Here is a 15019-nt window from a genome sequence, read left to right as displayed (position 1 = left end):
TGAATTTGGCAGGGGACACAAACATTCAGTCGATTGCAACTACCGTTGTGGTATTGGAGAAGGAAAGGATGTATGAGAGGTGACAGGCTTATATGTAAGGGAAGAGGAAGAAGATGCTAACCTTAGACTTTCAAATTGCATGACTAGCACCATGGATATTACAAATCCAGGATTGTTCTTTGTTTTCTGAACAGTTTCTATATATGGAGATGATAAGGAATACAGAATGTGAAAAACCAACAAAAATTAAATGTGGTCATATCATGTTATACTATATTATTTATTTAATACTTAAATAGCTAATAATCTCCCAAAAGAAGAATAGAGATAATAAGGTCTTTTAAAGAACTTTCCTTCAATTAAGAAAACTATATCTTATTTTTCCACTCTTTCATTCAGATCCCTACATTACATTGTATCAGTCCCAGAGATTTGTTATTCTTTGATTCTTATATCTCAAGACTGTTGATATAGTGATGTGAGGAACTCGAACATAAAACCTGTTGAAAATTAAACCATTGCCTTCTGCATTTGATTCAACATGCTATCTAGAAATATATCTATGATATATATATATATATAATTACTAAGAGTTACAAATAATTTGTCTATCATTTAATAACTATTTTTGTTATTTCTAGGTTCGATGGATGATGTACTGGATTGTTTTTGCACTCTATACTGTGATTGAAACAGTAGCAGATCAGACAGTCGCTTGGTAAGTTCTAGTATTGAGAAAAGGCCAGACAATGTGGACTTATTATCAGATATCCTGAGTTCTATTCTGCTCTTGCTGTTAACTAAATGAATTTGATCAAGTTACCTAATTATCCAATGTCTCATTTTCTTCATTTGGTTTCCCCATAAGAACATTACTTTCCTTATAGTCCCCCTCAGATAAAGGCAGCTCATTCTTCTCCCCAAGTGCCACTCCCTACCCACCTCACACATGCCTCACTGTATCTTGGAATAAGAGAAACTTGGTTATCATCCTTTCTCCACACTGATTACTTCAGGTTATTTTTCTTTATCACTTTCTAAATGACTCCTCTTTTGAAGCCCACAGCCTCTGGTTTTAACACTCACTCCCCATTCAAACTGGATGACATAACCATCCACACAGACACCCACTGTCCACCAGCTCCTTGGCTGCTATATTCCAAATAGCTGAGACAAAACTAAAGCATGTTTATATTCTCAAGGATATAACATTTTACCAAGGAGCAAATAACTTAATGAGACAACTCGAATCTCCTTGTGCTGTGTATCAGTAGCGCATTTCCATCTAAACTTTGCCATCCACTTGGAGAAGTCCTCCTCTCAAAATCTTTAAACTTCTACTTTATCATTATCTTCAACAGCTCTTGCTGCACAAACTTTCAGCCTAAATAAGTGCAACAGTTCCTCTTCTTTGCTTCTGTGCCGAGGTTACTAAATGAGCTGAAAAAAATCAATCAGAGGTTCATATAGGTATCAAATTGAACTTTACCATTCCTTTTACTTGCTTTTAGTCAGTTGTTATTTCCATTCCCTCCTGCATCTGTCTGTTTCAGACATTTAATGTTCTCTCCTTCAACTGTCTTTTTCTGAATTTGCTATTCTCATCATATTCTCACGGCACATTAGGTCACATTGGATTGCTAGAAAAAAACAGAAGTCATCAGTGTTAAATGTTCTTAACATTCTGCCCTTATTTATGAACTTTTCTGTCCAGTATCTTCATTCATCTTCCTTTCTTTTTCTGTCCTAAAGCTCATTCATTTACTTGTTATCTTTTGTTATAGGGATCTAGGAGAGGGTTTTCTGTTTGTTTGTTTGTTTGTTTATTTTTAAATGGCAAAACACAGATTCCAAACCATGTTAGATCTTAAATTTGAAAGTTCTATTTTTAAAGACCTCTTATTTTTTTCTGATTGCAAATGTAGCATATATTTCTAAAAACTGAACAATGTAGGAAAAGTTTACCACAAACAATGCGGGTCCAGAAATTCCTCTGTGATTGCACTGTGGCAGAGACCCTTTGTCGACTATAGTCATTCCTTACTGCCTGATACCCATCTGCTTCTTCACAAGAGTCCAGATTTGTTCAGTTATCATATTATCTTAGTGCTTCTTGGACCACAGGATGCTGATCCCCTTTTGCTGTATTAGTTAATTTTGCTGTGGCAATAAACAACCCTAAAAGCACAATGGGTTAGAAAAACAGACTTATTTCTGTTCATGCTTCATCAGGGCAAATGGTTGGCTACTGTTTTGCTGGCTTTAGCTATCTTAAGTGTGTTTTCTTTTCGGGACCAAGGCCGAAGAAGCTCTTGTTCTCATGGCAGAAAGCAAAAGTTTAAAGCAAGAAGTTGGGAGTGTTGGGGTGAGGGAGTCAAAGGGCACTTAAAGCTTCACCTTGCATGTACATGTCACACTCATATTCTGTTTGTGAAAGCAGGTCACATGCTTAAAACCACCGTCACTTCTTGGAAGTATACTCAGCCTACAGAGAAGGTCCTGTAAAGTCACATAAAAAAAGACATGGGTATCTAACTCTGATTCTCAGTCTGCCACAGTGGTAATTCCATTCCCCCCTTGCAAGTGAATGATTTAGGTCTGCACAGTGCCACAATTTTGGCCAGTGAGATTGGAGTGTAAGTTTTCTGGGAGTTCTGAGAAAGAGAAGATGTGTGTATGGGGTAATATTGTGCACTTGGAGTTTATGAATGTGTGTCCAGATGCTTGGAGGTATACTGGTACTGCCATGGCAATTGGGCTCTGCAGACAGAGTGGGTGTACCTTACTGCCCTGTTTAAACATTGTAAATGCCCTCTGAATTGTACAGGCAGTTGGCAGCTTCACTATGCTTGCTTAAACAGAAGAATCTTGACTAGATGATATGAATCTGTGGGGATCAGGTTGCTCTTTCATTAATTGATCTATGTAGTTAATGAGATTAATTTGTCGATTCAAACATAATTGTTTCTCTGATCACTCATTTTTACATTAAAACTTAACACAGCGACTGAACTTTAAAGTTTTTTTTGTGATATTATCATTGTCTTTAGTTTATTTTCATCAGTGTTTTTCTGAATTTTTTCTTGTTAGGTTCCCCCTGTACTATGAACTTAAGATTGCTTTTGTCATATGGCTGCTCTCTCCCTATACCAAAGGAGCAAGTTTAATATATAGAAAATTCCTTCATCCACTTCTTTCTTCAAAGGAAAGGGTAAGATATTTAAATTATTTACATAAATCATTTGTTAGAAATGTGTATCATCACATGCTTTGTGCTATAAAATTAGTGAAATGATTATATTATGGTGGGGGAGTCCTATTTTTTGGCTTCTTGATGCTATATTTAAGTATAATTAATGTCTATGGGTTTGGGTTCTTTTTTTTTCCAGGAGATTGATGATTATATTGTACAAGCAAAGGAACGAGGCTATGAGACGATGGTAAACTTTGGGCGGCAAGGTTTAAACTTAGCAGCTACTGCTGCCGTCACTGCAGCAGTGAAGGTAATTTTTTATTTACATTTTTCATCTAATAGCACATTAATTAAGTCAATAGATAAAGTATGGTTGCTTTGTATTTCAGATTATTATGAAATTTGGCAGAATTCTCTCTGTTTATTTTTGTAATATCGGTATGAACAAGTAGATAATTTAGAAGGATTTTAACACATGTTTTCTATAACTACTCAGTATTTTGAAACTTAACTGATCACAAAATGAGAGCTAGTTAATAAAGAAAACATACTGGAAAATGTCATTTTGTCAAACTTTTCTACTGTATATCCTTAAAATAGTCTGAGTAAATAACCTTTAGTAAAGATGACCATTCTTTCTTTCTCTGTCTTTGGTGTTCTCTCTCTCGGTGGCAATATCTTGGTAGGATTTCTGGCTTACTTCTGCACTCCCACTTCAACCAATTTGAGGTAACTGATTATTCAAAATAAGGCATGAAAAAATTCTGTTCTTACAACTTGAGATTTTACTTAGCCAATACTAATGTCATGTGTTCTGTTTTGCAAGCCAAATTGTCAAATGAATGCCTTCTGTGGAAACTTGCATTGTGGCTTTTGGATTTCTTTGCATGTGGTAATTAGTGTGGTTTATTTTAAATGCCATAGCATAATTGATTTTGGTGTGTAGCATATAGAAAAAAACAGGCTTCGGACCAAAAAGTCCTGAGTGTGACTTTCTAAATAACCATTGGCAATTGACTTAACTTCTGTATTTCTTAGTTGCTTCATGTGTAAAATGGGGATTATATACCTGTCTGTGAGATCATTTATAAAAGCACAATGCTTGCCAAAATGTAGTAGGAGTCCAATAAACATTAATATCATGTGTTTCTCTTAATTCAAGAGAATATTTGAGTTTGTTGCTGTTAAATTGAGACTGAATAATATTATAGCTTTTGAGTTAGGCTTTTTCAACTTAGTTATCTCAAACTAAAACAACGATGCTATGAAAACAAATATTTTAGTTAAGTGGTGATTTTATAAAACAGCAATAATGAAGAGATATAAAATGTCAATGGAATTCCCAGAATGAGCCTCTCTCTTCAGAGTGACCCTTGGCTCAAGTATCACAATTAATGTGATCAACAAGATAAAAATCCACATTATGTTCTAGAAGTATTACATTGAGGATTAATTGGAAACTTATTAACTATGCAGCACTAATCATGTAAGACAACTGTATTATTAATGATTATTAATTACCAGCACTTTAGTATAGTTTACCTATTATTGGCTTTTGAAGGCTTTTTATTAGTATAGATATAAGTAAATACTAAAATAACAAAATTTTTGCTTATTTAAGGACTTTTTCATCTTAGAAGAAGTGCATTTGCTTTTTATTCTTGCTTAATGAAAATATATTCATGAAATCCATATCTACTTAAAAAGATTGTTCAGGAGATCCAACATTCACCAACTAAGAATTCTACCAAGAGAACAGATGCAATTATTGAAGAAATAATACAATTAGATTTCCCAGAACGGAAAGACCCAAATCTCCACATTGAAAGAGCCCACAAAGTACCCAGCACAAAGAAAGAATGAAAGGCCGACTCTAAGCAGACTGGAATTGGAATATTCCAAAACACCAGAGATATAGGAAGAATTCTTAAAGATTCCAAAGATAAAAAGTATGTCACATTTGTCTACAACCATGCCACCCTGAACATGCCTGATCTCATCTGATCTCGGAAGCTAAGTAGAGTCGGACCTGGTTAGTACTTGGATGGGAGACCACCTAGGAATACCAGGTGCTGCAGGCATTAAAAAAAAAAAAAAAAAATCACATTCAAATGATCAGCATTCAGAAAGGCATTCATTTCTAAGTAGTGATAATGGAAGCTTGAAGACGGAAGACTAATACCATCCATGATACCACAGTGATTTTCACCCTCAAATTCTGAAACAGTCAAGCTCTCAGTCATGCATCAGCTTAGAATAAATCTTTTATTTTTTTTTATTTTAGGCATGCATAGTCACAAAATTTATCTCCTGTGTATCCTATGTCAGGGTAGATATGCTCTGCCAAAGTTAGGGCATAATCCACAAAAAAGGAAACCCATGGGATCTGGAAGCAGGGTAACCAACACAGAAGGAAGGTGACAAGAATTTCCAGAATGAGCACTACACAGCAAGTCCAGGGTACAACCAGCCAAAATTGGATGTGATGGGCAAAGGGTGGCAGGACAGGTGAGAAACGTGTGGAGATGAAAGTATCTGATAGGTATAATCCTGTGCAGGGATGATATTTAAATCAGTCAGTGCATGCTGTGACTAATCAGAAAACACACTGGCTGTAGATGGCCAGTAATACAGTGTAGGTGCCCCTCAGCCTTGAGCACCATGAAAAATGTAGTGGAGGTATTGTGAAGAGGGAGAGCATAGGACAACTAAGCAAAGGAAATTAAAAAAGAGATAATTGTAACTCTGAAAAAAGTTGCAATAAATAAGAAAAGAAATATAATAATGAAGCATGACTGGGCTCAGCAGTGAATAGCATTTACATCATAATCATAAGAACACGGACTGTTGATTGAACAACTGTGATTTCGCTCTATTGGGAAGATGAAGGAGGGAGAAAAGGAGGTGGAAGAGAACTAAAATCTTCATCCGCCTTATAGGAAAGTAGGGGTTTGAAGTGGTTGCCTGCAGGAGGATGGAGAGGAGAAGGGGACAGAGGGCTTGTTGATTTTTCGTATTTAAAAGCATCATTCAACATGAGTCTATGGTGAAAAACTAAAAAACGTCAACTTGAAAAATTGTTTATAAAATATAAATATTTTAGAACATTGTTTGGGGAAAGAGAAGCATACAAACCCCCCTTTTTTTTTCCTCTCCTTGCTTTTAAACATAGTTTATGCTTTGTGAGGCACCTTCCCGTGTATTACGACTATTTTGTGGGATATTTATTTTATTTTGGCTTATGTTTACTACTTCCAAACTCTAGGGTAACAGAAATCTCCACTATATTATCTTAAACTTATTCCCTCCTCGTTTAATTTTATTTAATACTTTGCTGCCATCAGTATGTAGCACCCTACATATTCAACATCTATTTATTTAATACCTACTACATAGAAGGTGCTGGAGGTGTAGGAACAAGATAGATACAGTTCCTACTCTCTCAGACTACTGTCTAGCTGAATGTCTGTATTTACTAACTGAAAATGTTATCATTGACTGCTACAAGCCTCCCTTTTGCCCTTCATTATCAGAATAAGCATTATCTCAGAAATGTTTTTCTGTAGAAAAGCTATGAAAACAATCCTATACTTAGATTTCTATCTTTTTTTCTTTGTGATTCATTGTTTATTTTTATTTATATATTTAACAACTTAGAACCACCACCCCACTTCAAAGGCAGGAAACAGAGAACATAAAAATCATCTAAGTTACCACTGCAAAACAAACAAACGCATATCCCATAATTTGAATCCACTTTTGAACTTTCCTTTCTTGTTTGTGATGTCATGATCCTTTAGTTATCAAGATCATTGTATGCGAAGTAGCCCTTGCCCTTCTCAGCAGGAGCCCAGGAAGATTCACTTCAGCCATCCTGGATTTTATTCATTAGAAATAGTCATTAAATATGCTGAACATAACATACTGTTAACACTATTTGCCTCAAGTTGTACTGTGCCTATTTTAAAGTAGGTGAAATTAGTTTCATCTCTGGAGATATCAAAGAAAGGCACTGTGATGGAAGAATCACTGAACCAGACACTTCATACCAAGGAATAAATTGAAACCGAAATAGGAAATAGGTCAAGTTTAAGGAGAAACTGCAAGAAATCCAGTAGTAAGACTGGAGAATTATTTAAAATTTTTACAACATATAGTTTGTAAAAATATCTTTTAGGCTAAAAATAATTGGACTCTTGCTATGACCTTTAAAAATTGGTAATGCCCCTGACTAGGTTTCCCAGGTTGAACCACCTGAGCATGTTAAAGATGAAAATAGGAATCTAATAAGAGCACTTATTATACTGTAAAGCAATTTTCTGAAAATGTTACTCAGTTCTATGACCTCATTACCAGGCATCTGTTCACAAGGTCAGCGTACAAGTTTATTTTAGCTGAGCAAAGCATAAACACATGAAGGACCCTTCAAGGATTTTGCTGAGGATTTTCAACATTCCATAGTTTTTCACATGAGAAATGCAGGTGGCTTTTGTACAGATGAGCAACACTCCTGCCAGATGAAGGACAGGTGAAGAAAAGTACTGCTGGTCATATTAACCATCTCTTAGAATTTTCTCTGGCAGCCTTTTCTTGTTGAATTATTTAGCAGATACTATTTGAAAAATCAATTAGCACAGAAAGTAGATCCTTACAGGTAAAACTGATGAAATCTAATTGACTTTAAGTGACTGTGATTAGTTCAAAAATCCTGACATCTTACTGTCTTAGTGGCTTTCTGTTTGTGAAAAGATTTGAGGATGTGTAGCCACTTAATATCATCCATTAAAAAAAAAAAGGCAATTGTTCAGACGATGGAAAAGGTCATACTATTTTCCTATCATCTAAGAAGCAGAATGTTGTAATGAACATTGAATTCTGTAGCAGTGGAGTTATCTGCATTTTTTTAGCCCTAATCTTGCCACAAATTAGCCATGAGATTTTGGGCAAATCATCTGCAGATCTAAGTATTCATTTTCTTGCCTGTAAAACAAGGGGGTGAAATTTGACTTCTAAAGCCCCTTATATCTCTAAGAATAGTTCTCAGCAGGGTTGATTTTGCCTTCCAAGGGACATTTGGCAATGTCTGGAGACATTTTGGATTGTCACAACTAAGGGAAGGGGTGCTGCTACTGGCATATAGAGGGTAGAGGCCAGGGATACTACTTAATATTCTACAATGCATAGGACTGCTTCCCCACAACAAAAAAAATTATCCAGCCCAAAATAGCAATAGTGCTGAGGTTGAGAAACTTTGCTCTAAAAGTATGATGAGTCAGAAAAAGCTAAAAGAATATATAAATCTGTATAGGTAGATTATGAATAATTTTTCTTTTGTATATTTGTCTCTTGTTACAAATGTTCTTTGGTAAGTATATATTGCTTTCATCTTAAAACCACTAAAATATATTATTCACTTAATGCAAATGAAGTTGATTCTATTCTAGGCTTGATCAGATTAATTGTTGAATGTCCATAGGGAAGAGAAATTTCCCTGAAAACTGGGAACTAGCCTTATCTGCAATTATAATGTAATATGTCAAGGATCAACAGAAATAGAGCTTAATGGCTATTCATTATTCAACAGGACAGTAAGAATTATTCTGTAAGAGATTGTTTATATGCTTGTAAGATTATAAAGTGTTGCCGATTATGTTTTTAAGTTCTTAATAAAAAATGTGAATAGATTGAGGGTTTTATACAAAGATGCTAATAAGCCTAGTAAATTCCCCTTATTTAACACAAAATATAGTAATTTTTATGTAATGTTTAACCAGGAAATTAAGTTATTTTAACAAAAGTGGAATTGTTTGGGTGTAAAAAAGTTAGAATTAGTCATATATGCAGGTCCCTTTCTAAAAATGCCAATCATGTACCTGTATACTTGAGTAGACATTCATATGTCCTACTGCCCTTGGATATAAATGAGCTCTGTGGGAGGACAGCTCGGGGAGCTGGTTCTCAGCTGGAGAATCCTTCTTAGAGCTTTACTGTGCTAGATCTGGACCCAGCCCTTTTAGCCAGTCACCCCTGTGGTGTTCTTAGTTTCTTAAATGGATGTTCTGGGCCCATCCAAATTCAGAGCCTGGGAATTTTGAGCTACTGAAGGGTTTGGGAACCCTTCTGCTAATGATGATCGGTCTTGATATAAAATATTCTATGGAATACTTCCTACTTTTACATTCTTATCATAATCTTTCTGTTACTTCCTCTTTGGTTTTTAGGACCAATATTAACATACACAGTGTATATACAATTCTGCAGAGAATAGGCTATAAAATGCTTGGATATAGAATTCCTTGTGGATGATACCTTTCTTCCTCATCAAGTAAGGTGGCTATTTCCACACATACTTTCCTCCTCGACTAGAATCTTCATTTTTTTACGCTTTTAGCTTAATATTATATAAACCCAATAGAAGAAAATTATTACTTTAAACAGAACATAACATTGTTATTGACAAGTGACTGTAATGCCCTATTTGTGCCCTGAAAATAGAGAAATTTTCTTTTAATAATCAGAGTAAGAGATTATATGTAGGAAGAGTGAGTGGGAAATGGATCAGAAATTTTTTTTTAATTAGGTTTATTGGGGTAACATTGGTTAATACAATTATATAATTTTCAGGTGTACATTATAATTTAACATCTGTATATCCTATTGTGTATTTACCACCCAAAGTCCAGTTTCCTTCAGCTACCATATATTTGATCCCCTTTACCATGTTACAATTAAAACTTCACTATGCCATCTATGACTAATTTTATATTAAAGAAATTGTTGAAAAATATCACCCTTCCCATGTGTCTTAAACATTATACTGTTTTCATTTTTGCATATTTTTTCCTGTCTACTTATAACCATACTGCATGTTATGCACATGATTTAGAATTCTGAGGTAGAGGGAAAGTATTGCCACTTAAAATTTTATTACAAACATAATTCCTTTATTAATAGACTTTTTGTGTTGAAGATATAAAAATTGGAGGGAATAGGTCTGCATTTAGATGTGATTATTTTATAATTACACCCCTCCTTTAATATGGGTACATTGGATACTTACAATTTATATAATGATTTTGAAGTTCACAATACTGCATTAATTCTCTTTTCCTATATTAGCTCCACTCAGGGCCCATAAGAAAATACATAGTGGAAAGTCTGATTTTTCAAAATGATAATGGCTGTCGAAGTGTTGGTGGGTGTCAAAGAGGATGCACAGCCCCAAGCTTTTCTTCGCTTTTCTTGAAACTTTGAGGGGATTGATAATACTTAGGGCTATGAGATTGGTTACTCAAGAGCTACATTAAAATCCATGCTGTAAATAGATCACCCAGATACCTCAGAGTTGGTCCTTGCTCACCTTTCATTTAACCCGAAACAAACCTCTGATGGTTAGTATAATCTAGATACCCACAACCATACCTGTAGTTTGCTACTTAACTTCAGTATGTAAATGCCACTGTTTACATTAAAACAAGCTACTATATGGAAAACTCTCTAGCAGTCAAGAATAATTTTAAAAGAGGCATAAAAAGAGTATTTAGTTTAATTATTACACACCCAGTTTCAGTACCACAGGTACATTAGGAGACTAGAAGAAGCCTAAGATCTATCTCATCTAGTTTCTTAAAATCTTGCTTTGGAAGCAAAATATACACAACACAATGATAAGACTAACAATAATATGTGAGTTCATTTGTGAGGTATGCCCTAAGTAATTAACTGATTATACTTGTTAAAGATACCAAAGTTTATGGATGATATAAAGCAGGACTGGTTCAATGACACTCTGACTCATTTTCATTCTGAGATACACTTTCTTGAGTTGGAGAGTTTGGGAGTTACAGCCAGCCTTGGAAATTGCACCCAAGTCAAGTAGAGGGTATCATGGATGTGTGTGCTATTTATCATTTCTTTAACAGTAGGTAAAAAGTCAAGAATTTCTGAGAGAAGGCACAGAAATACAAAGATGAGATAAAGAAACTGACAGTTTTGAGAAGACAAGGCATCTGTCCCAGATGAGCGCTGGTCATCTCCTTTTAGCGTGCCTCCGAAATCTTCTGTTACCTGTTTAATAAGTAAATGGTATCTGATAAAGAGTAAAAAAGTATAATTAATTAAAAACCTCATCAAGAATGTTTAAACATGCGTGGAACCCAGTTATTTTTATGGAGGATATAGACTCTTTAGTTAAATAATTCCTTTTCACAAGTCAAAAAAATACAGTAGAAATACAAAGCTTAAGTGGTGTAATGGTGTTTGCTTTCAACATAATATATCACCAACTCAGAGTACCTGAATCAAAACTCATTTTCTTCATTGTAAAATACATGTTAGCAGTAATATTTGAATGTTTTTAGTGCTGTAAGCTTTGAAACTTAGAGATAAACCATTATGGATAAGTTTCTATGGTAACTTTATAACTAGAGGCAACCATAAATTGACATATGTGAGAAGAAGAAATAAGTGTAAAAAAACATTAGAAGAATATTTTTAATCCAGCTATAAATAAGAAATTAGTCATCTATATGCTGTGCAAATTTTCAAAGTGGGTAAATTTAGAAATTATTTTTTCCCTTTACAAAGGTTTATACTTGGAAGGGAATCTAGTTATAGCTAAAAAGTTCAGAAATGTCACTTTCAAAGCTGTGCAATGATGAAAGTCATTGAACTTTCTGCAATAGAAATCTTCTATGTATTGTTTAATACAGTAGCTACTAGCCACATGTGACTATTGAGCATGTGAAATGTGACTAGTGCAATTAAGGAACTGAATTTTTACTTTATTTAATGTTATTTAACTTATTCTTATTTAATTTTTACTTTATTTAATTTTTATTTAGTTAATTTAAATTTAAATACCCACAGGTGTTCAACGTCTACCCTGTTGTTAAGGCTTTAGAATGACTTCATAGCAGTAGTAGATGTGCCTTGCCAGATAGTGAACTCATTAACTGAATATTATTTTGTATCCAGGATTCTTTGGCTCTTAAATTTTTTGTACCCTGTTCTGGGTAGAGCCATTACGACTCCTGACTTAGTTTAGCTTAAGACAATATCTCTTTTACTTTAAAAAGTTCTAAATCATAAACTTAAGCCCCGAGTGCTAGTTTTAGGAGAGAGCAAAATTACTCTGAGGGTAAGCTCATCACGCATTTTTCACACTTTAAATATAAAGCTTAAATGTTTGGGGGTGGAATGTACCGATGTCTACAACTCACTTTTAAATACATTAAAAATGGTTTGATGGATGGATAAATGGTAGATATGTGATAAAATATAGCAAAATGTAAATGATTATGGGTGTCCAGTATACAATTCTTTCAACTTTTCTGAAAGTTTCATAATAAAAAGAGTAAGCTCCATGATAAAATGTTGGAGGAAAGTTCAATATATATTAAGTATTTTAAAGTATTTTTATATATTAAATATTTTAAAGTATTTTTTTCTTCGATCTCTCACTTCTCTATTAAAATAGAGCCAAGGGGCGATAACCGAGCGGTTACGAAGTTTCAGTATGCACGATCTAACAGCTATCCAAGGGGATGAGCACATGGGACAAAGGCCATACCAACCTCTACCAGAAACAAAAAAGAAAAGTAAACCAGCCTCCAGTGAATCAGCAGGTGTGCTTGTTCGTTTTAATATATTATTCTTTCACAAGTGGGGTTTTGAGTCAAGATGGGTACTTGAAATAATACTTGATAACTCTGAATTTGGTAGACAAAATTTACTTCTGAGTTTTACTCTTAATTGTAGTTCTCTTTCTCTAGATTTTCTCTAGATAAAGTTAATGCTTGCCTTTTATTGGCTATGGAGATAATCCAACTAAGAAAGTAGCAGTAGCTTTTTGTGCTGCTTGAATTTTTAGAAGCTGTGGGTGTAGTTACCACCAGTACGAGTTTTGACCTGTGATCAATATTCTTTCTATATAAGCTGTGTAATGACATCTCAATAGTTTTATAATTAAACAATCTGTACTGTAAGTGCTGTGAACAAGGGAGGATATTGACTCATAAAAGTTTTAAGCAGGTGATTCAGTTTAAAAACAAAATTACTCCAGTGGAAAATGTGTTGAATTTATACATATTCTAGTTCAAGAACTAACTTGTAGATATATTCTAATGTAAAGCATGAGCATGTCGTATCTGGTATGTTCTAAACTTTAATAAATAATTATCTTAGAAACATACACATAAATAAAGACATAGTTCCTTAGTCATTTTCTCACATATAAGAAAGTTTTATTTAAAGGCATAGCTGAGAACCAAGATCTTCAAGACATGTCTTATTATTAAGTCCATAAGGTACAAGCCTGCTTAAATCTATTTTTTTTTAATCTAAAACTTTTCTTTTGAAGGAGATTAAAAATCATCCTTTATAGTTATAAACAGTTTGAAAAATAAAGTAACAGTCTTTTCTTATAGAGGAAAAATAGTGAACTTTCTTTAAATTCTCCCTAGAATGAATAACTTTACAAAAGTTGGTGTCTGTTATCTAAGAGGTAGTAATTAAGCATTGGCAATTGATTAAGGAAGTAATATCTTTAAGAATGAGGAACCATTGAACTTCGAACCATCATTCTTAATGCATAAATAACATAAAAGTAGTCCCTATTATAGGCATCTTCTTAATACGCATTTAAAAATTAGGATACTAATTTTGATTATGAGGTCTGCTGTATATATAGTGCTTATTCACACTAGTTATCTGAGGTCTTTATCAGCAATTTGTTCATGATTATACCTTAGAATTGGTTAAGAATTATATTTCAATTATTTAACGGAAAACAAGATTATAAATAGGAAAATTCTAAACACTATTTTTGTGATGTGACTAAAATATTTTAAGATATTGAGGTACTGTTTAGTTCTTTTGTTAAAGTTCAAGCCATGAAATTAAAATAACTGAAGATTTATAAAAATATGAAGGAACTGGTAGCAGTACAAGAAACATACTTGTTCAGTTATGAAATTAAAATTTTAATATGCATTACTTTGCCAAACTTTCCTACAGAATAGTATATATTCTGAGCTTTTCTTCTTTAAGGAAAAAATTTAAGCAAAACTTTCTGTCTCGACACTATCTTTAATTAAGTAGTGTTTCCAGGAGAGGAATAGGGGAAGAGATGATAATAACAGATAATCTAGATAGACACAAATGCAGGTACACGAGGACATTTATAAAATGAGGAAGATAGCCTTTCAAATTGGTAGAAAGGCAGATTAATAAGTGATGTTAAGATAACTGCTAAGCTTAGAAGGTGAAATAGGCAATGAAGTTATATCTGTATCAAAATAAATTCTTAAAAGATTAGGACTGAAATGTAAGAAATTAAACAATATAGTAAGAAATTCCTGTGTGTATTTTTATGCTCCTAGGATAGATCAAACTTCTTAAGCATGACATCAAAACCAGAAAACATAAAGGAAATGTTTGAGAGATTTTTCTATTAAAAAAAAAAAAAACATAAAATTACCATATAAAGGGGGGAAAAACTCCACACGATAAAAATGACAAACTATAAGAAATATTATATGTTACAAGCAAAGGGTTCCGATTTTAACAATCTAAGAACCCTTACAAGCCAATAATTGTCAATACTACCACAGAATACAGCTGACCAATTAATATATGAAAAAAATAGCCTCACAGTAGTCAAAGGAATAGAAATAATAGTAATTTTTGCTCACCAGATTGGCAAATAAAAATTTTAATTAATAGTGCTCTGTGTTGGTGACTATTCTAGTTGTCTGTTGCTGCATAATAAACCACCTCCCAACAGTAGTTTAAAAATATCACCGTCATTTATTTTACTTGTGAATC

General features: G+C 33.7%; 1 protein-coding gene and 1 pseudogene across 2 annotated transcripts in view; both read left to right on the top strand.

Annotated features, from left to right (window-relative positions):
* REEP3 (receptor accessory protein 3) overlaps positions 1–15019 on the top strand; it is a 79719-nt gene that overhangs the window by 56041 nt on the left and 8659 nt on the right. For both annotated transcript variants that reach the window (XM_015592216.2, XM_006915592.3), the window contains exons 3-6: positions 642–718; positions 3091–3211; positions 3390–3503; positions 12672–12819. In XM_015592216.2, the coding sequence (XP_015447702.1) occupies positions 642–718; positions 3091–3211; positions 3390–3503; positions 12672–12819 (460 nt within the window). The remainder of the gene's footprint in view (positions 1–641; positions 719–3090; positions 3212–3389; positions 3504–12671; positions 12820–15019) is intronic.
* Positions 5156–5274, top strand: LOC112482825 (annotated as a pseudogene).

The sequence above is a fragment of the Pteropus alecto genome, unplaced genomic scaffold, assembly GCF_000325575.1.
Source record: "Pteropus alecto unplaced genomic scaffold, ASM32557v1 scaffold155, whole genome shotgun sequence".
Classification (NCBI taxonomy): domain Eukaryota; kingdom Metazoa; phylum Chordata; class Mammalia; order Chiroptera; family Pteropodidae; genus Pteropus; species Pteropus alecto.
This window is presented reverse-complemented; position numbering and strand designations above follow the sequence as displayed.